The 22,940-nt window shown below is 39.6% G+C and overlaps 1 protein-coding gene across 2 annotated transcripts in view; it reads left to right on the forward strand.

Annotated features, from left to right (window-relative positions):
• Positions 1-1,195: 1,195 nt before the first annotated feature.
• The window catches only part of ZMAT3 (zinc finger matrin-type 3), a 32,492-nt gene continuing 10,747 nt past the window's right edge, over positions 1,196-22,940 (forward strand). Inside the window, exons 1-5 of one of the 2 annotated variants that reach the window (XM_060639256.3) lie at positions 1,196-1,431; positions 4,924-5,250; positions 19,959-20,078; positions 22,416-22,582; positions 22,702-22,802. In XM_060639256.3, coding sequence (XP_060495239.1) covers positions 4,981-5,250; positions 19,959-20,078; positions 22,416-22,582; positions 22,702-22,802 — 658 coding nt within the window. In that variant the 5' untranslated portion in view covers positions 1,196-1,431; positions 4,924-4,980. The remainder of the gene's footprint in view (positions 1,432-4,923; positions 5,251-19,958; positions 20,079-22,415; positions 22,583-22,701; positions 22,803-22,940) is intronic. The other variant, XM_060639259.3, reaches the window with a different exon arrangement.

Genomic DNA, 22,940 nt, shown 5'->3' on the forward strand with positions numbered 1-22,940 from the left:
AGCATTTATTATTTTAAAAACAATGTGTCCATGTAAAATTTTGACACATAAAGTATGTATACATAAACAGTTGGAGAATCAATTCAGAAAAATTCTGTTATCTATTTAACCCTGATAGATTACTCTCCCCAAATGGCTTGGGTATACTAGCTGTGTGTGTATGATTGCTAAACAGTCACTGTATTTATGAAGTCATTTCTGGAAAACAGTCAATCTGGTTTGTTGTTAGTGGTACTGGATGGTATGTTTCAGTCAAAGAAGCAGCCTTAATTGCCTGCAGTAGTTGCTTGCTATGAGGGCACATCTTGCTATACTTAGATCTCCTTGACATTTTAATTAATGATTAAAAAATAAGCACATGAATGTGTGAATATACCTAATGGCACTGAAGTGTACACTTAAATGGTGAAAATAATAAATTTATGTATATTTTGCCACCCTCGCCCCCCCCCCCCCATCTTCTTATGGAATAGTTTACAAATTAATAGAAGTTTGGAGCTGGAAATTCCTCAGCTCATCTAAGTCAACTCTACAGGTGTTGAAGTTGCCCACGTGAAGATGTGACATTCTAGCATTAGATAACCTCTTCCTGGTCTTTCCTACTCTGCAGATAGGGATCCAGGGGTCAGGAGAAAGCCTTCTCTTTCTCTTGCCCACTGTAGCATAGGAGAGAGGGTGTGTGTGTGTGTCTGTGTGCCCTGGCGCGCACACGCGCTCTTGTCTGATTGGAGACCTCTGAACCGTCAGCCACGCTCTTCTTCCATCCTGGGGAGAGGTGTAGTTTAAAGGTTCTGTCACAGCACTTTAAAGGATCCTGGACAATTTGGCAGGAGCTTAGGAGGCAACCATCGGACTGAAGGCGCGGCTGGAGTGAAAAGGTTTGGATCTCAACGACAGGAGATGAAAGTTGGCAAAAGCTCTGCCCAAGCTTTTGCTCTGGATCAACTTTCCAGCGTGTTTGTGATGAACAGCACTTAGGACCTGTCCGCTGGGTGGTGCACCCTCCTTCCGCCCTGTGCTTGTTTCCCATTCCCGCCCCAGGGGCCCTGCTATCGCAGTGCCCGCAATTGTCCCGCGCGCACCCGGCCTGTCAGGGATGCTGGAGACACGCGTGCAACCGCCGCGGCCGCCGCCGGGCTGCCCCGCCTGGCACATGCGCAGTGGAGACGCCGGGCCGGCGCCTTCAGTCTCCTCCTCCGCCGCCTCCCGGTTCCGCAGTCACTTCCTGCAGCTGTTTCCCAGTGGGTACGGCTGGACTGACTTTTGACAGTCAGCCTTCAGCTGCGGAGGGGGCTTGGCGGGGGCCAGCCGGAAAAGTTGCGTCGAGAGAGGCGGAGTTGAGCCGGGCCGAGCCGGGTGCGCGGGGCAGACGGTGGCGGGCGCCCGGCGTGGACACGGCGCCCAGACTCCCCGCGCGTCCCGAGGGTTCCGGTAAGTGCCGGCGATCGCGAGCCGCGGGGCATTTAGGACGAGCCCCGGAGCGACGGCGGCTAGCGGTTCTTTCGGGTGCGGGCTTTCCACCTGCCCTCCACGTGACAGGCTTGCGCTGCTGATATTTGTGTTTGTTTTTGAGCATTTCACGTGCACCTTTTGGATGGTCTAGGCGTGCTGCTGCCTTGGCCCTCACGCTTGCCCCCGCCCGGTGGGAGACCGGGGATTCCATCTTTCGTGATGGCATCCTTATGGGATCGAGGTGCGTGAGTGTGTGCGCGCTCGTGTTTATGCAGGCACATATTAGGAATGTAAGGTATACGTGGGCGATACTGAAGTGTATGTAGCTTAGATTCAAACGTGTAAATGGTTCCCTTGGGTTCGGAACCGTCTTAGCTGAGACTGGAAAACATTCGCCAATTCACCAAGGCCTCTTCTCCCCCAGATCCCTGCATTCTTCTGAATCTTCCTTATATGATAGACCTTGCCTCAGCTGATTATTTTTCTATTTTTCTCTCTTTCATTACTTCTCGCTGCGTTCTGATGACCTCTGAGTAATGCTCACCATTTCCCCCTCATTTCCTGAATTCCCAATTACTGTAGACTTCCCTAGTTTGCTGTGGTACCAATAACCTGTTCCTTTACACTGTATTCTTTCCTCTGTAGGTTTCTCCAACTGAGAAAGTGATTGTCTTTAATACAGTATGTGAAAAGTAGGCCCCAGTCTGATCATGAAAACTATGCCATGATCATTCCTTTTCTTCAAACAGGGTACACCATGAAAGCTTGACTTTCTTTATTGTTCCCTCAACCCCTTCCAAACCAGGACGTTAACCACCATAAGTCCTTCGTTTATGCCACTTAAAGCATCAGATTGAATGGTTTTTAAGGTCTGAGGAATATATTATTTACATTAGCCATCAAGTTAGTTTCTTTTACTCTAATGCAGTAGTTGAATGGATCTGAGTCGCATACGCTTTGGGTTTCTCTATATTCTATCACTAAAGACTTTCACTAAACACTAGGTTTTATTTCTTTCAGATTTAATTTTTATGTTAGGCCCCCCCCCCCCCCCCAGCATGGTAATACTTGATGTAGTTGTCATGCACATATCCTTTTTGGGAGTTGACATTATCATTTTGCTTGTTAAATATCACAAGAAATAATTTTGGAATATCTGGCCATTCTTTAAAAATTATAAAGATAAAATGTGATAATGGGTAGTTCGTACTTGGCAAGAATTTTTTCCGTAATGCACAGGATTTTATCACCTCTGGAAGGGCCCTCTTGGACCTTTGTGCTTTGAGACTGGACTTTATTTTGATGGAAACCTGTAGGCAACACTGGGGGGATGCGTGCTGGAATTTCCTCAAGTGGGAGTGAGCTTTCATAAAACAAGTCCAGACATGTCTAGGCAATCAGTAGTGTTTGATTTTGTTTGTATTGTCGATTTCCTTTATCCAGATGTTTCAACACTCTCCTCCATTTTCTGAACTGGCAGCTTGTTTGTGGCAGTTTGGTAGCAGTATGTCTCTGTACAGGTGGCATGTGTAGTCTTTTAATATTACGAATTATTATAATTAGATAGCTAACTTTTTGAAAAAGTGGCTTTGTCTCCTTAGTTTCCCTTTTTCAAATATCCATGCCTGTCTTGTTTCATTTAATCGAGAAGAATAATATGATTATAGAGAATCTGACTTTTTAAAGGTTCTAAATCTGTATTGCTTTTCTTTATGTTCTTAGAGATATGGACAGTATACTTCTGCTTAAGAATAAAATAATATTGTTCTTTTAAATATTATGATGAATGAGAAGTATTGTTGAATATCATGACTAATAATTTTTGTATTTTGCTCTTAACTCCGTTATTTTGCCATTGCCCTGATATCCTCTGCTGCCCCCAGACCCTGAATTTAGTATAAAAGTTACTACTTGATTGCAGTTTCCACAGGTATACTTATAATTGTGCTAAAAGAGATGTTTAACTTTTTAAAATTTTGGTTAATTTTAGTAAATCTATTATCGTCAGAAAATGTACACATTTCTATTGCAGCTGGAAAATTTCAGCAGTTTAAAATAGCCATATTTTATTGACCAAGAAAAGAGGTTTTAGTAGTGTTGAGAGAGTGGAAGGAATTGTGTGTTTTGGAGTAAGGATTTTAATTTGGGTTAATTAGAATCATGGGAACTCAGAGCGTGTACTGTGGTTCATTTTGAGATACTCAGGGTTAGAAGATGCCAGCTGGGTGGGAGGCTGGAGAAACCATGTATAAAATTGAGGAGGTATTGGAACGTATTGGATCTTTTCCAGAATTGAGATTATCAGTTACTTAATAAAAAGGAGAAAGGAAATTGCTGAAAGACCGATGAGGAACTAGAATTAAATTGGGCTAATGGTAGTGTGATCCATTACCTCATAGGACATTTAGTTGATACATTATTTTATGCAGGTAATTTATGGCTAGAAGAAGAGAAAATATTCTGATTTTTTAGGCAACTCATGAATGTAAGGCCATACAAAGTGGGGTCCTATGCTTAAGGGCCTACAGGGAGCAGGCAAGTAGCACAGATACAGACAGCAGGCCAAGTGGGGAAGAAGGTGGCCCCAAGAAGGCAAGCCTGGCTACTGGCCTCTCAGCCTCTCAGCACTGACTAGCTAATTGTCCATATAGGACCAGGTGCCAAGTGTTGCCAGATCATCCTTTTGTCAGGAGAAGCCAGGAATTTCTTGATTTTTAAATGTTGATGACTAATTCAATTTAAAAAGTGAAAGCAAAACAAAACACTGTATATTCCAAACAGAGGACATCTGAAGTTGCATGTGGCCCACACGCTGTCTACAGCCTCTGCTGGGAGGAATCATTGGCTTACCTATTTAACTATTACTGGTTGATGGGAAGGAACTCTTTTATTTATTTTTGTTACACTGTAACTGAGTTATTCCTAAACTTCCTTGATATTTTAGCTAGCTCTCAGAGTGTTTTCAGGGTTCCAAGACATGACAGTCTTTATTTTGCTCTTTTTGACATCATCTGGATGGAAAGACTAGTTTGGATGGAAAGGAGACATTTGCTAAGGTTCTTAGTCTGTAGTGTTTTTGTCTATGCGTAATTATCATCAAGAGTATTTAAGTGTAAGTGTGCCTGAGGGAAGGGGTCTGGACTAGGTGACCTTTGATGTCCATTTCAGCCATGTGACTTTTAGATTTAATTAGCCATGGATGCTATGCTATTAATGTTCATGGGCCAGAGGGACCGCAGTTGGAGCTGTGCCAAGCAAAATAAAGCGAAATCTATAAAGCTGTTCTCAGTGGAAGAGCATAGTGTCAGTGTGGATTAACAGACAGGGGAGGTCTGCTAGAGGAGGCAAAAAGAAATCCCAAAGGTGGCTTGGAGAAGTAGAGGAAGGGGTCAGGTGGTGTGGTCATTTACATGTCATATTGCTGAGGTCACATTTTTAAGTGAGCATTTTTTTTTTCCCCTCTTGATTCAGATTTGAAGACCTGACTTCTCATCGCCCATTGGATTATGCCCAAGGCTTTCCTACCCAATGATCCTCTTGCAACACGCCGGGCTTCCTCTGCCTAAGCGGCCCTCATCCTCTCCTCCTATGTCAGTGGCCGCCAGGTCTACAGGAACCTTGCAGCTTCCGCCACAGAAGCCTTTTGGGCAGGAGGCTTCCTTGCCTCTGGCAGGGGAAGAGGAGTTACCTAAGGGAGGAGAGCAAGACTCTGCCCTGGAGGAGCTATGTAAGCCCCTGTACTGCAAACTCTGCAATGTCACCTTGAACTCAGCGCAGCAAGCCCAGGCTCATTATCAGGTAAGGAAAGAAAAGAAAACCAGGAATTTAGTGAGAGAATGTTTTAGGGCTTTGCTCATTTCAGAGTCATGTCTCCAGATATGACCAATTGTGCCTGGAATAATCAAGATGGCTTAGTGAAGAACTAGATATTAGTTTGTCTGATTAAAAAGCATAAGGTTCCTACATTAAAAGAGAGCATCACGTTTCACAGAATGGACTCTCAACGTAACTGTGTGGCATTTGATAGCTTACTACTTGTTGTAGGCAAATGTGCATCATCTGTGCTCGTGGACCAGGGCGCAATCCTCAGGTGAATAGGTATTTGAAACATAATGTACCAAACTCAGTTCAAATGGTTTATAAGAATTAGTCTTATAAATATTATCTTGTAGCTAATACAGTTTATCTCAGTGCAAGGTAATCTCTATGAATCTTACACTTTGTCTCTTTGACCTCTGACTCTTCTTATATAACCTGTCACTCCTAAGGAAAACATGTATTTTTCTGTCGTTAGAATAAAATGACGTTGGAATATTGAGCCTTACCCTTCATAGGAAGCATACTGTGGTTTCTTTTAGCCCGTTAGTGTGAACTGATAATCATTTCTAAGGTTTAAAGCTTTCACCTCCATGTAGAATGGCTAGCAGAAAGGAAAATTTTAAAGGGTGTTATTACCTAAGAACAAATAGAAAGCTAACTTTTGGCTCGAAAGAGAGGGTACGGTATTTCTTTTTATTGTAGATTGCTATCCGTATACAATTATGTAATTTCCTTTTTTGGAAAAAGGCGACCTGAGAAGCAACTGGGGCCAAACACCACTGAATGAAAGGATGTCTTCTGGGTCAGCATTGATTTGGCTGTTTATTCTTTGCACGAGTAGCTGCGATAATAAGACGTAAGGTAGAAAGATGACTTATACAAGTATTTCTTCCATCGTGCCACTATAACCATCTCTAACTTACGGGTTTTATTCACTGTAAGTGTAAATCTTTTTTGTTTTGTTTTGATCCTAAAGACTGATGACTGTGTCACTTTGTGATTGTACATCAGAAATATTGTGATGGTATATTGTTTTCCTGGGGATTTGGGGGAAGAGACAATGTGTGGCTTCCCTGGAGTTCCCTTTGTTTGGGTTTGTTTGGCCCTCAGGTGCAGAGGATTGAGTTAATTATATCTCAGATCTTGGCACATGTCCTCATTGGTGCATGAAGGCATCTTCTGGTTTTATTTTTACATTTTCTCCCCTTCCCCAGCCCCACTCTCATTCTCTCTGTGTACCACTCTCCACCACAGTGTTTGATACAGGGTCTTCCTTTGCCTCTTTTACTGTTTGAGGGGAGTCAGGATGATGCTTGTCAAACCCAAGACTCAGTGCTAGTTTTCCTCTTCATTTATTCCTGCAGAATGGCCAGTTTTATAGGCTAAGACTCACTTTGAAAAATCAAGCTTAAGTTCTCAAGGTTTGATTTTTAAGTCATTAACTTGAGAGAAAACCTACCTGTGTGTGCCCTTTAAAGAAGAGTTGTTTACTTTTATGAGGTAAAACTCTTGGGCAATGTGTAATTTTAATCTGTGTGTATGGATTATATCTGTATCTCCTGCCTTTTTTCCCCTCCTAATATCACTTTATGGCTCTATAGACAGTAATGGATGCTTCTGGTTATGAATAGAGAGAATTCAATTTGAAGAGGGTCATTGGATTATAAGGCTTAACCTAGATAAGAAACAATCTGCATTTATTTGTTGTTGTTTTTTCTTTGATTCTACATTTGTGTGTGTGTGTGTGTGTGTGTGTGCGCGTGCACGTGTGTGCTCTGAACTTTTTAGTTGATAAGATTAGTAATTGTACTTAATTTCAGCTCTGTTCATGATATGGTAAATATGTAAATTAGAAAACATGAGAACAGGGAAGTGAAATTTAGATAAATGTCTCTATAATCAGAATTTTTAAGGGGAAAAGTTGGAGAAGGATAGCCTGTCATAGTGGATAATTTAAGCAGCCAAGAACTAGGGTAAAAATAGAGTAAAGAGAAGCAAGTGGGTATAAAGAAAGTAGAACCTAATGGAAAATTAAAAGTTTGGGTTTTTTCTAAGTTTGTTTCTAAGAGCTTAGAAGCAAAGATTTGAAAGAAGTCAGTGTTATTGTTAAAGAGGGAGGTTTTTTGTTTTTGTTTTCCCTTTACAGAGAAACAAGGGAAAGCAGTTAATGTATGAGCGTGTGAAAGTATGGAACAATTTTATTAGCATAGTATAGAAGGAAAGTTAATTTTATTTATTTATTTATTTAAAGTTTATTTATTTATTTTGAGAGAGAGAGAGGGAGAGAGAGAGAATCCCAAACAGGCTCTGTGCTGTCAGCGTAGAGCCTGATGCAGGGCTCAATCTCATGAACTGTGAGAGTGTGACCTGAGCTGAAATCAAGAGCCAGATGCTGAATGGACTGAGCCACCCAGGCACCTGGAAGAAAGTTAATTTTAGAAGTAAAATCTGAATGTCAACAAGATAGATGTGGTTGAGATGAGTGAGTGTGGATCAAAGAGTAGGTCAGAATAATAAACAGTCAGAGCATGGACATAACTTAGAGGTGGGTGAAACCACTACAGAAGGGAAACAGAAATGTCAGCCTGTAAGATGCATCAAAGGCTAATAGACAGTACACCAATAGACAATGATTAAAAACGGCTACTGAAGGGGCGCCTGAGTGGCTCAGTCGGTTGAACTTCCGACTTCGGTTCAGGTCATGATCTCACGGTTCAGTTCAGTTGCTGAGTTTGAGCCCTGCATCGCCATCTCGGCTGTCAGCACAGAGTCTGCTTCAGATCCTCTGACCCCTTCTCCCTCTGCCCCTCCCCTGCTCGCTCTCTCTCTCTCTCTCTCTCTCTCTCTCAAACATAAACATTAAAAAAAATTAAAAAGAAAAGGGCTACTGAAGACCAGGGTAAGACCAGTGAGTAAGGCTTACCAAGAACCAGGAATAGGCAGAACAGTAATGATTGTAAGTAGGCTAATAAAACGAAGTGGTTGATGAGGTGATGGAAAGTTTTACTTCTGAAAACCTGCTTTATAATTTTTAATACCGAGTGATACCAAGACCACAAATTCACTATTTCTCTTATGCGTGAGATAAAAGGGGTCAGTGGTAGCCTGTTTATAAGCTAGAAACAGGTTTGTGTGAAATGATAAATCACGGTGATTACATTACTCAAAACGTTTTAGTCAGTTGGTGCCATTGTTGAAATCGCAAAGTTTCAAATTTCCCAGGGTATTATAAACAACCTTCAGTGTGGTGTGGGCAGTGTTATGCTAGAGTCTAACTGTATCATGTTCCAGAAATCCAGGACACACAATGGAAGCTGCTCATTATTTCCCTTTAAACTCACCACCTTCTTTCCCTGACATCCTGATGTTCCTGTGTTGGGGCTGCCTTCGCAATGACCCCTGGGTATCTGTGGTCACCACAGATTCAGTTTTATTCCCAGGTCTTTTTAACCCAGTCCATCTGCTTCAAAATACCCTGAGTTGTTTTACTTTTAATGAGATTACCTATTTTTACAGTCTCACAATTATGGCTTCAGTTATATCTTAATTTAAAATAAAACCTTTGGAGGAAAAACATATCTTCATTTTATTAAAATCTGTCTGCAGGCTTCAGGTCACTTAGGGCAAGCCTGGCATGGAGTAACACAACACTGTTTTAGCAGCAGACATGCCCAGAGGAAGAACTACTTTGGATAGAAGGTCGTTAGCAGAAATAAAACAAGCAACCAAAAATGGATAAATTTTGCCAGTGCATCCACGATTGAAAATAAAGTCAGCCAATTTATTTGCTAATTTGTGTGTCGATTTGAAAAATAACTGCTCACTCAAGGTGCATTTCCAAAGTTTGTCATAAACATAGATCTATTTCTATTTGTAATATTTAGCAGCCAAATAACAATGTACTGTATTAATTAGATTAATTTGAAAGGGAGACAGAATGCAGGTTAAAAAAAGTAGTTCTACAGTTGTGATGCTGATTGTAGTGATGTTAATTGATAATGCAGAGAATGCAATTGATGTTATCCCAAAGTTTGGAGTACTGATTTTGGTATTTATATTTTAACATTGGCTACCCGGTTTCATGATCAGCAACTCTAATCGCAGCTAATTTTTATGTTTTTCAAAATTCTCCCATCTGGTTGTTTTCCAAACGAACTTGCAGTGGACTGAGTTTAGTCAAAATGCACTTACTAGAAGACAGGAGGTCTCCATGATCCTGCCGGTGGCTGTGTCTCACCAGCTTTCTGCCTCTCCATCCTAGTCCCCTTGACCTCATTCCTTCTTATTTCAGAAGAGTACATATCCCTTCTTCTGTACGAGGCTGATTCCTTGCCCTAACTGTGGATTTCATCACCTGTCATCACTTCTTTACTTCGATCAAATTAAAAACCTGCTCAGGTTTTTCTATATAAATAAAAATAGCAACAGCAACCTTTCCTGTGCTTTTAATCCCTTTCTTTGGCAACTTTTCTCTTCTCTCCTAAGAGTTCTGACAGGTATAATTGTCCTCTCCTGGTCTTAATTTTCTATTCATTCACTGCATTCTGATTTCCGTTCCAATATTCTACTGAAATGGTCCTTTCCAAGGTCACCTGTGGTCTTACAGGTCAAATTTAGTTCTTTCTCGACCTTTTGTAGCATTTGCCACTAGGAACAGCTTCCTCAAAACATTTAAAGAAATTTTAACTCAAAATAATGCATATAGAACAAAGGGCATATAATGAAAAGTGGTAATCACCTGTTCTCTCTTCCTCTTCTATCCCTTCCTTTTCTTCTCCATTCTGCCTTCCAACTCTCATCTTGTGTTGGCAATAGTTTTACTTTGACACTGTTAAGGTTGATCACATTTTTGTTTATTTGATAATCAAATTAAAATTTCTGTTGCTCTATTTATAAGGTTGATTCCAATTGTTGAAAGTTGACATTCAGCTTTTGCATTACTATGAGTAGGGAACTATTGTCCACAGTAGAACTGTTTTCTTCTCTGTTTCCAATGTCACGATCCCATGCTACTCAAAAGCGAAGTTCAAATGGATGACCCTTTCTTGAATGCCACCAGTTGCTCAAAATCATGCCCTTTTTAGTTCGTTTTATATGTGGATTTTAACTGCGAAATAACCTTTTGTTTTTCCTCGAGTTTCTGATACTTTAAAAACATAGGGAGAAGAATCTTATGAATTTATAACAATTGCTAGCTTCTTAATCTTTGTTTTTATTGCTTACAATCCGTTTTATTTATCCTTATTAGACCCACTGATTTCCTGTTCTAGTTTGGACTAGTTGTTTCACATTTGGATCCTGACTTCATTGTGCAGCTTATTGTATATCCTAGAGTTTTTCATTGCTTTTCTTCTTGTGCCTTCTTTTTCTTACATAATATATCTTTATCATATCCCCATTTTCCCCTCCAGTGCGTCGCACTTTCCACTGTGTGGAATCCCCCCTTTATCCCAGATCCCTCCATCCTCCCATGCCCTCTGGGTTTGCTGCATCGATATCAATTTTGGATTTCTCTTCTTCGCTCTCTGGCTTGGACAACGCTTTTCTAAATATACATGTTTTCTTCCTTTCTTTCTATTTTCCAATCTTGTTTTATTGAAGTACCTCTTCACATTACTTGAAGGAAGAAAGAATAAATATAAATGTACGTTACAATACATCTCTCTCTTTAAAATAAAGTGAGGGAGTAATAAGAAATAAATTTTTCTGAGCCCTTGTATGTCTAAAAATGTGTGTATTATGTTTTCTTATGTGACAGTTTATTTTCGTTTTGAAATTTTTTTTCCTAAGAATGTTAAAGGCTATATACCTCATTGTGTCTGCGTGTGTGTGTGTTTGTGTGTGTGTGTGTGTGTGTGTGTGTGTGTGTGTTTTGTAATCTAGAATCGCTGAAGAGAAATCTTACTCTGATTCTTACTCTTTTGTGGGTGACCTACTTTAATTTTGGAACTTTTCTCCTTGGAAGCTTTTAGGCTCTCCTTTTGATCCCCAATATCTGAAATTTCACAGTGATGGATGTGTTTAGTTGTGCCTCTTTTCCCATTGGCCTTGGTCAGTGCTAGTAGTTCCTTTCAATTTGCATATTCCTGTTTCTCTTGAGCTCTGGGGGATTTTCTTTGATGCTGTTTCCTTGATAAAATTCTTCTCTATACTTTCTCTCTTTTCCTGGTAATTCTGGTAGCCCTTGCCTAGACTAGCTGGATCAATTCTCTATATTGCTTATCTCTTCTCTCTTTCATCATTCCTTTATTTCTAAGAGGTATTGAATTCTAACTCTATATTGAATTTTTTTACTTTGGCATTTATGTCTTTAATTTTTAAGGGTCTCTTGTTTTCTTACCGTTTCCTTTGCTAGTATCTGTTCTGTAGGCTATTAGTTAAGAACATGAAATCATGGACTTTGGGGTCAGACTAGTCTTCAAATTGTAGTCTCACTAGTTACTAGATGTATGACATTGGAAATATATCCTAACTCCTCTCTGCCTCATGATGAAGAAGATGATGATGTCACTAGTAATAGTATGTGTAAGACATTTAGAACAGTTTCTGGTACCTGAGATGGTCCTTAACACTGTTGACTTTTCCTAGGGTGCAGTGAGGCGTGGTGGCTCAGGATTGATCCCAGCTCTGCCACTTACTTGTGGCTTTGGGCAAGTTTTATCCTATTTTATTAACTTTTCAGTTTGAATAACCTTTAACTTACAAGCTGGTTACAGAAACACTACCAAAAATTTCTGCATGTACCTCATCCGGATTCCCCAAATGTGAATGTTTTTATAATTATAGTACAATGATCAAAATCAGAAAATTAACACTGATAACAATAATATTATCTAATCTACAGACTACATTTCACCAGTTGTCTAATGGGGTCCTTTTCCTGGTTCCAGGATCCAATCCAGGATGAAATTTTGCATGGGGTTGTTATGTCTCCTTTAATCTAGACAGGTTGAGTTTTTTCTTTGTTTTTTACAATCTTGCAATTTTTGAAGAGTAGTTTTGTAGAATATCCCAATTTGGGTTTGATTGATGTTTTCTCATTATTAAGCTCAGATTCTGTGTGTGTGTGTGTGTGTGTGTGTGTGTGTGTGTGTGTGTGTGTGTGTGTTTGACACAAATACCACAGAAGTGATGTTGCATCATTCCCCGTGCATCATACTGGGAAGGAGATGACATGAAAATTTTGCATCATTGGTGCTGTTGACTTCGGTCACTGGTTAAGGTGGTGCCTGCCAGGGTTCTTCTTTATAAAGTTACTATTTTTCTTCTTGTGTTTAATAAGTATCATGTGGGGAGGTACTTTGAGACTCTGTATTTTATTTCTTACGGTATTTTCACTGAGTAATTTTAACATCCATTGATGATTCTTCCCTGCAGTGATTATTACTGTGGTGTTTGCCAAATGGTGATTTTTCTGTTTTAATGATTCTTTCTACCTTTATTAGTTGGAATTTTACCTTAAGGAAGAACTTTCTGCTTTCATTCAATCACCATAGATTATGGATTCTTATTTTATTCTACGGATATAATGTATTACTATCAGTATTTATTCCGATGTTTATGTTGTCCCAGATTTGAAAAGTGTGAGAATCTTCAAGCTGGTGCCTGTGTCCTTTTAACACATCCCTGTAATTTTTGTCATGCTTCCTTAATTCCTGAATACAAAAGATTCTAGGATTTTCTTGTATTTTCCCTATGCTAGCCACTTCTTCAAGGAGCCAGGTATACTTTTATTGGAAAATGGTGTTTAGAAACCAAAATCTGAGTGCAAGGCATACTCTTTGCTACTGGGATGTTAGTGTTTCTAGATCATCTCAGTGGCAGAGCTAGTTATATATATTTATGTGTACACACATTTATATATACTTATGTGCATGTATGTTGAAAACTGAGTTCAGATTGAAACTTCCAATTTCAGTACAATAGGACAGTGTTCATTCCAGCCTTTCATCTTTTCTTAATGTTTAATTTCTTTCTAGGATAGTGAAAAACTTAGGCACTCATTAACCACAACACACACACACTCTCTCTCTCTCTCTCTCTCTCAGTATACATAGTTTGCAGATTGATAAGCTACATCCCCATGAAAAACCTACTAACCAGAGGATAATATTTGTGTATTGTTCTTTTTGTCTTTAGCATGATATATAGTAAAAATATTGCTTTAAAAAGTTACTTAGGTTACAGAGATGCTGCCTGGTATAAGGTTCTTGTTTTGTAAAGTTACTATTTTTCTTTTTGTGTTTAATAAATATCGTGGGGGTGATACTTTAAGACCATGTGAATAGTTCCCCCCCCCCCCCATTCAGTATTGTTGTGTTACTCATTTTTTTATACAAAAGGTTTGTTTGTTTCTGTTTGTATTTTGAGTCCTCCCCAATTCTTGTTGACTTTGATTCTTTTTCTAAGTTTGTGAAATGTTAATACAGTTCTAAAAGTAAGAACTATACAAAAACGTATACTTAGGAATGTATATCACATCCTACTATACCTTGTAGTCCATTCTCATATCCCTATTATTTATACACTTTAAGTGATCTTACTATCCCGTTCAGTTATTTAATGTATTGTCTGGTTTGTCAGTTAAGGGTTTTTATTTTAACGTTTATTTATTTTTGAGAGAGAGAAAGGGAGAGGGGCAGAGAGAGAGAGGGAGATACAGAACCTGAAGCAGGCTCCAGGCTCTGAGCTGTCAGCACAGAGCCCGACACGGGGCTCAAACCCACAAACCGCGAGATCATGACCTGAGCCAAAGTCAGACACTTAACCAACTGAGCCACACAGGCCCCCCTCTGGTTTGTCAGTTTTCAGTGGTGTTCCAGCTAAATTACCTATTGCAGAATCAATGGGCTTGTTCTACTGTCCTCTTCCTTTTTCTGTTTTTTGTTGCATGATTTCCATTGTGTCGTGTAATATTTGAACATCAATCTTTCATCCTGATCTCCACCTTTTATTTAGTTTTTGATCTAGAATTATATCTATGAAAATACTTACCATCAGCCCTTTTGCTGAAGTTTTCCCAGTCATTTTTTGGTTGGACGAAGCTCCAAAAGATTCCTCAAGCAGGACTTACACGTACTGAGTTCCTAAGGTTGTGTATGTTGAAAATGTTTTTCTGTAGTCCTGACCCTTGACACAGGGACAGTGGGCTATACATAAAATCCTTGGTTGACACTTTCATTAAGTGTCATTAAAAAAAAATGCTTCTCAGCTACTGCCTTGTTTTACATATTGTGGATGCCATTCTAATTCTTATGCATTTGTAAGTTATTTGCTCTTTTTGCCTGGAAAGCTTGAGGCTTTTTCTTTTCTTTTTCTTTGAAATCTCATACCTTTTGAAAAATATACTTCAGATCTGATTGTTCTAAGTTGATTTTCCCAGAAACCTGGCGTGCCTTTTCAATATGTAGATTCAGGTCTTGATTTACTTTTGGACAATTTTCTTGGGTTGTAATTTCAAATATTAGTTCTATTTGAATATGGTTTCAAATATTCTATTTGGCTGTTTAGTTTTTTTTGTCTTTCAGGGGCTCCAGTTTTGCATAAAGTATTCCTTCTTGTCCTCCATTTCCATTGCTTCCTCTCTGAGCCTTTAAGATTTTTGTCTTTATATTGTTTTATTTTCTTGACTGCTTTTCTGTCTTTCTTCAGTGTCTCTTAGTACATTTTCATTTGTGTCTGTTTTCCTTTGGCACGCATTTACTTCTCATTTTTGATAAAATTCTCTTTTTTCTTTCCTAATTACCCTTCTTTTCATTTCTTACTCTTTTGTCCATTTTTCCTTGTACCTCTTGGATTCTGATTGAAGGTGATAACGTGATGTTTCAGATTTCCAAATAAATGACTATATTAGTTCAAATTGGAGTATTGTCTTAATGGTTTTCTTCTGTTTCATATGTTTTTTTGGGGGGTGGAGTTCATTGGCTGAGATGTGTTAATTTTTTTGGTAATAACTTTGTATAGAATTGATTAGTTTTCAAAAATAAAATAAAATAAAGAACTGACTAGTGTTTTCATCTGTTCATTATGAGGATTTGGGGTGCTTTATGAGAGTCTTAATTCAGTGACAGTCTCTTCTGTGACAGTAGCAAAGTTCAGTTCTTCAGGTTTTGTTGTTGTTGTTGTTGTTGTTTTTTTTTTTTTTTTTTTTTTTTTTTTTTGTGATTTGTATGTCCTGTAATTTTTGTTGTTGTTGTTTTGTAGGATGCTAGCTTTTCCTGTTTTGTTGTTTCCCGCCCTTTGCCTCCCATGTGCCAAAAGGTGCCTCTCCCTTCCTTTTTGTCTTTTTCTCCTCCAGAAGCCACTTTGCTGCCTCAGATCATGTGTACATTTAAGCCCCGTTCAGTAGTGAGTGCTCTGCTCCACCAGATCATGTTTTAGTGTTTACAAACTTAGGGTGGGTTTATTTTTCCTGGTGGTGGTTTGAAAGCAATTTTAGGTCTGCTGCTAGCTTCCTCTTCTCTCTTTCCTGCAGAAAGACTCTCTTGCTTACTGTGAATGCATGTGGCAGAAGTGTGAGTGAGTGCTCCCTGGGATTTGATGTTTTCTCCATTTTTACTTATAGTTATGTTGAAGTCTGGGCATTCTGTGCCTTCTCGTTATGTGGAGGGCATGGCTTTTGTGTAGTTTTATTTGTTTTCCTTACTGTTCTGTATTGTTTGTAGAGGGTAGATGGGGACACACAAGCCCAGGTACCTGCTGCCTAGCTATCTGGAAACTCTTGGGCAAGTTTTTAACTCTCCTGAGTTCCGTTTCCTCATGTGTAGAATGGGGATGGTAATTATACCTACTTGATGGAGATTTCATGAAGATTACATGAGATAATATATATGAAGTATTTAGAGCACCGCTTATCACATGAATGCTAAAAAACATTAGTTGCCATGATTGTCATTTTGTGATGGACGTAACGTCAGCTTGAAACTTGTGAATAGTGTCTAATGTTGGCTCTTCCTGTAGTACCATGTGTCTCATCTTCTTCTGCCTTTTCACGGACATGCTTTGGCTCCTGTACCATCTGTTCTTCAGGTTTTACTGACTTCCTTCTGTTGTCATGCAAATGAGCCTAAGTAAAACCCACATTTAAAACCAGCCTTCCCTTGACCCACTTCCCTTTCTCACTCTCCACCCTATATGTCTGCTCCCTGCCCTGTCATAGAACCCTTCTAAACATTTGCCTATACTAGTTATTTCTGTTTTCACATCTCCCGTTGTCTCGCCAAGCCCCTCCATGTCACCTCTTAACCCCTCTATTGAAATGGTTCTAGCAAAGTTACTCAACCTCTGATTTTAAATCCAAGCATTACTTCTCTGTCCTGACGTTACTCAACCCCACAATAGCATTTGACCTGGTGAACAACTCTTTTTTTTCTTGTCGTTGTTAGTATTGTTTTAAATTTTTATGAGATACTTCAGACATAAAAAAGCACAAAAATAACATAATGAACCTGCATATTTGCCATCAAGCTGAGTGACAATTATCCATTCAGTTGAAGCCTCCATGCATCCCTTCCCAAATTGTATCCTCTCCTGTGTTCCTAAGTGTAGCTACGGTACTGAATTGATATTTATTGTTCCATTACTTTTTTGTACTTTTGCTACATACTGTTTCCTTATGTAAACTGTAGTGGCTCTTCATATTTTTAACTCCCATATTAAAAAATTATTGTTATATATCTCCTTTTGCAACTTGATCTTTTCATTCAGTGTTTTGTTAGAATCATTCACGTTGCCATGCATGGCCCTGGAATGTTTATTTTTCACTACTGTATAGTGTTTCATTGTAGGAACAGACTATGATTTATGCATTATCCTGTAGATGGACACTTCAGTTATTTTTACTTTTCAGTGTTACTAACAGTCCTTCTAGGAACACGCTTTAAGAAAAATTTTTTTAATGTTTATTTTTGAGAGAGAGAGACAGAGTGTGAGCAGGGGAGGTGCAGAGAGAGAGGGAGACGCAGAATCTGAAGCAGGCTCCAGGCTCTGAGCTATCAGCACAGAGCCTGAAGTGGGGCTCAAACTCACAAATGGTGAGATCATGACCTGAGCTGAAGTTGGACGCCCAACTGACTGAGCCACCTAGGAACACTTATAGATATCTCCTTATACGTATGTTTCTGTTTGGTCATAATGTATCTAATTAGACTCTTCTTTTGAAACACTTTATTCTAGCTTCCATAATACCATACTTGTCTGGTTTTCATTTTATTTGATGGACCAGACATTTTCAATCTCATTTTCTTGATCCTCATTCTTACTACACTGTTACATTATATTGTCCCAGGGCTTTGTCCTTAGCTCTGTTTCATCTATCCAGCTGCAGCTTTGATCTACTCTGACTTATCCCCCGTGCTAATTCCAGGTTGATTTTTATCAAATGCAATCCAGTCATGTAACTACTTTGCTTAGAGTCCTTCAGGGGCTCCCTGCTGCCTCTGAAGTCCAAGATCTGTTTCGCCATTAAGCCCACTATGTATCTCAAGTCCTTCTCTTCTCCAGAAGACTGTCTCTCTTGTGATTCCTCAATAGGGCAGACTGGGCTTTTGCTTACAGTATTTGCTTACAGTATTTCTTCTGTTCACGATTTTCTTTCCCCTCACTCCTTACCTGCCTGGTAAACTTTTGCTCATTTTAAAAGATGACTTGATTGTCCCCTTTTCAGGGAAGCCTTCTCTGACACATTCAGCCAGAGTTAACAAATTCCTTTTCTGCATTCTCTTGGCAGTGTATTTGTTATCTCCATTATAATACTTGGTTCATTTAGCCAACAAATCTTTACTGATTGCCTGCTATATGCTACAAACTGTTCTAGATCTATTTATTTACTTACTATTTTATTTTCAAGTAATCTCTACATCTGACGTGAGGCTCAAACTCACGAACCCGAGCTGCACACTCTACTGGCTGAACCAGACAGGTGCCTAGAAGCTGTTCTAGACATTGGAGATAGAAGAGTAAACAAGACAAGTCCTTATTTTTAAGGAGTCTACATTCCAGAAAGTACAAAAGAGATAAAAAACAAACCAAACAATGTCATTTCAGATCATGCTAAGTGGAACTAGGATAGACCAGACAGTGTGGTAACGTGTTAGAGAGTATGTGTGTGCAGAGTAGGGGAGGATGGCATTCAGTGAGATGCCATTTGAGTTAAGACCTGAAAGATAAGAAGGAGCTAGCCATGCAGAGAACTGAAAGAAGAACATTCCAGGCAAAAGGAACAGCAAGTACAAAAGCCCTGGAGCTAGAATGAGTTTCATTTCTCATAGTTCTGGAGGCTGAAAGTCTGAGATCAGGGTATTAGCATGGTTGGATTCTGGCAAGGTCCTCTTCCACGTTACAGACAGCCAACGTCTCCCTGGATCCTCACATGGCAGAATGAGGAGGGTGAGGGAGCTCTTGGCCTTCTTTTTATAAGGACAGTGATTAATCACCTCCCAAAGGCTCCACCTCCAGATTAGATGTCCACATACAAATTTTGGTGGGACACAATCCTTCAGTCCAAAATAAGGATGGAGATAGATAATTTGGGAGCTACTAACTTGTTGATTATTTTAAAGCTATGAGGGTAAAATAATGTAGATGGAGAAGAGGGCCAACGGTGGAGCTTTGGATGTTGCAGAGTTTAGAGTATGAGAAGTCAGGAGGTAAGTGGGAGTCACAGAAGACAATAGAAGGGAGTAGCAATGGTGTCATGCTGCTTAGAGTTAGAATGTGGTGAAGCCACAGATGTGAGTTTGACTACGAGGTCACGTGACTTTGGCAAAAGCACCTTTAGGGCATTCCAGTGGTCAGAAGGTAGAATTTATCGCCTTACTTTAATTACCTGCTTATATATCTGTCTCCTCCTCTTGAGTGTGTGCTAGGTCTTTTCTTTTCTAGGGCTTAGCCTGTAGTAGATGGTGAATGAATGTTTGCCTACAGGCTTGAAGTTTCTATCAGTTCAGGGAATATAATCGTGTGAATAACAACTTAAAACACACCGAGAGAGGCAAATGCATTTTAGTAGAGGTACACAGTGCCTCCTGAAGCCATCCTGATATAGTCAAAAGGGCCTTGCTCTCAATTCAGAGGGCCTGTCCCAAGCTCTGGCTCCACTTCTCACCCCAGCTGAAGGTGCCAGGGACAAGTCCTCCACCGTCTCCAGACTGAGTTCCTCAGCTATCATGTGTGGGAAATACTAACAAATTCCTCTTACAGGAAATTTTGTGAGCAGCAAATGAGCTGATGCACAGGAGAGCCCTTTGCAAGTAAAAAGATACTCTGCAAGTGCTATTTTTGTAAAAATAACTGGATTATCCATTTCATTACTGACTTATAAAGTAGATTAGATCAGAGTGTAATAAAACTCATATTTAGGCAGTGGCATATGAATGGCAACAAGTTGGGGGAGGACATAGATCACTGGGAAATGCGATACTTTTCCAGAAATAATAGGAAATTCATATTTTTTTGGCTTTGTTCCCTCATCTTTCCCAGATAAATCATTCTATTGGAACCAAAGAGTAGACTCTTTTACTTTAAGATCTAGTAGTCTCTTTACCCCACTGTTGCATATATCTGAAAAAATAAAATGTAGGTAACATCGCTTGGGTTTTTCTCCGCTTATTTCTATGTTTTTAGTGAGTACATTAACTCAATTTGACAGATTTTCTTCATGGTGATTACTCATTTCATTTTACTTCTAGGGTAAAAATCACGGTAAGAAACTCCGAAATTACTATGCAGCAAACAGTTGTCCTCCTGCTGCCAGAATGAGCAGCGTGGTGGAACCTGTGGCCACCCCAGCGGTTCCAGTCCCTCCACAGGTGAGATGGGTGTGTCAGGGTGGAAGCTGTCCTGTGCACAAGTGGTCATGGATGAAATTTGTCATCCATGAGCCCATCAAGGTACAGTTGGGCAAATACTCCCAAAAGGTTCTCCTTGGTACTTTTAACTCCTTGAACTGTAGTGCTGGATGTAAAGCTTGCCAACATCCATGACCCTCGAGATTTCTCGTTGGCTTTGGTTGCGATGCATGAAATGATGAAACAAATATTGGTACATGTACTTTTCTCTAAGCATTTCTCAAAATTCTGGGTTAAATAACTCTGAATGTCTAGGCTAAGCTCTGAATGAAAAGAGAGGTTCTTAAACACTTACATCTTTATTACAGTTAATCCCCCTGACTTCCTATTTGCCTTCCAGCAAGGTCAGTTTTCTCAGATTACCGCTTTCTTACCTCTATGGCAAGAGCCTGTATAAACTTTATCTGGACTTTGGTGTAATGACACATACTGGTGAGCCAAGTTCTTTCACTCTTTGGTAGGTAAAGCAGGTGTTTGAGGCAAGAAATCCTGTACTCGGTAACAGTCTCTGAAATATGGATTGTATTCCTTCATCTGTCTTTGTCTGTAGAACAATACATGGTCATAGATAATAATAACTCTAATTGAGCTCTTACTATGCCAGGCACTCTGCTAAGCACTTTCCATGCGTCACTTCATTCAGCGCTGGGACTAAGATGATGTCAGGGATGTACTTGACTTAGGCACAAAAATTAAGAGGGAGCCAAAACATTAAGTTATCAAGATAAATATTTTAATGTCGTATTGTAAAAATCCAAAATTAATTTGAAAAAATCAGTAGTAAACAAAATGTCACAACTTAAAGACGGGGTAGGTATTACTGATTTTCCTTCTGCCTTGGCTGCCATATGGCTTGGCATGGCGCTATTCCTGATCCTGTCTGTATTTAAAATTTTGATACTTTGTTTACATTGATTTCTTTTGGCATCAGGTTTGATTTGTAAGAATGTTCCGTTAAAATATTATTTATCTTGATGGCTGAGTTTTTTGATACACCCTTAAATTTCATGCCCATGGCAAATGCTTGTCTTGCCTCATTCTAGTCCTGGACCCTGATTGCATTTAGTGCTTCCAAGAACGTAGAGGTATTGGCCTTATTAGTGGGCGTGTAATCCGTGGGCCAGCAACATTTGTCTCAGCTGGACATTTATTAGAAGCTCAGGTAAGCTAAGTAACTTGTCCATGGCATTACATGTTTTGTGAATTGGCGGAACAAGAATTTCTTTTGACCTTGGACCTCTACTAACCATGACAGCATAATTTTACTTGTCTGAACATCAGTTTTCCAGTATTTAAAGTGTGGACAGCCATTCCAGGTATCTTTCCATCCTCATGAGTTTGTGGGGTAAATGAGAGAAGGTAAAAACAGAGTCAAAGGACAGGAAAATACCCAGACAGATTTTCAGGCTGAGCAATTTACAGGGCCCTTATTCCTCAAGGCTGCTCTGGAACAAGATGGTCACTCCTGGCTGGGGACTGTTTTCAGCTGGTGTCTGCCTCCTGAGCAAATAGCCATCACCTTCTTTCACAGCCTAGCCCTTTGTGATTTTTGGAGACAGCTATCCTGTCCCCAGAAAATCTTTCTGACCGGATGAAACAATACTGTTTCCCTCAGTTGGTCCTAATACGATATGCTTTCCAGGCTCCTTATTATGTATTTTATTCTCCTCTAGCCAAAATCTAGTTTGTCTTTTTTTGTTAACAGTATTTATTGAGTAGATACTATCTTCCAGGCACTGTGTTAGGTTTCTCATAACTTGTTTCTCAGCTGAATACAGTTGTCTGAATCTGTTGGTTATTTTTCCCCAGCTACATCTGTAGCTAATTTTTAGACTCTTTGGGAGAGGGGCTCATTTGTAAATATATGTCTGTATATCCCTTCTGCATTAGGTAGCAATCCCTAAAAGCAGTAGGCATTCATTAAAGGCTTGCTGATGGATTCTGGATGGACTTTACCTTTCTGATAATGTGATATTAGGCCTTACCTGTACTGCCCTGAATCTTTTATGCTTCTTTTAAAAAATTTCTCCATGGAGACAGCAACAAGCCATTAACCAGTTCGGTACATAGGTGATTGTAATACAAAACCACATTGTCTCTCAACATTTTTTTTTCTCTCTGTTGTTGTTGCTTTTTTTTCTGGAATGAATTATGTCCTTTCCTTATAAAGCCGAATGCTGTGGTCATACCGTAACCTTTGGTTATCTTTCAACACTTAGAGGGAACTTTGAAGGAAAGAAGGGAATAAACTTCACTTTTTTTTTTTTTTAACTTTGTCTCTTGTGTCTTTGATGTCAGATGGGCTCCTTTAAGCCAGGAGGCAGAGTGATCCTGGCCACAGAGAACGATTACTGTAAGCTCTGTGATGCCTCCTTTAGTTCTCCGGCTGTGGCTCAGGCTCACTATCAAGGGAAGAATCATGCCAAGAGGCTGCGGCTGGCGGAAGCTCAGAGTAACTCATTCTCGTAGGTATTGCCACTTTCTCTGAGGCCAAAGTGTTGTGTAAGACTGACTGTCTAGAGAAAAAGAGTTGAAAGGGATCCTTGTTTAGAAGTCTCACTCTTTTAAAATTTCTTTTCTCCAGGGAATCCTCAGAGGCGGGTCAGCGGCGGACCCGGAAAGAAGGGAATGAGTATAAGATGATGCCTAATAGGAGGAATATGTATACGGTACAGAATAATTCAGGTATCCTGTGGATTTCCACATACCTTGGCTACATTCTACAGATGGTCTTCTTTATTTTTATTTCCTTTAATGGGAATAAGTAGTCCTGGGAATTTGGGGCTAGCTAATGGTTTTGTTCAATTTGTCTAGTGGCTTTTC

This window comes from Panthera onca, chromosome C2 (genome assembly GCF_046562875.1).
Source record: "Panthera onca isolate mPanOnc1 chromosome C2, mPanOnc1 haplotype 2, whole genome shotgun sequence".
NCBI lineage: Eukaryota > Metazoa > Chordata > Mammalia > Carnivora > Felidae > Panthera > Panthera onca.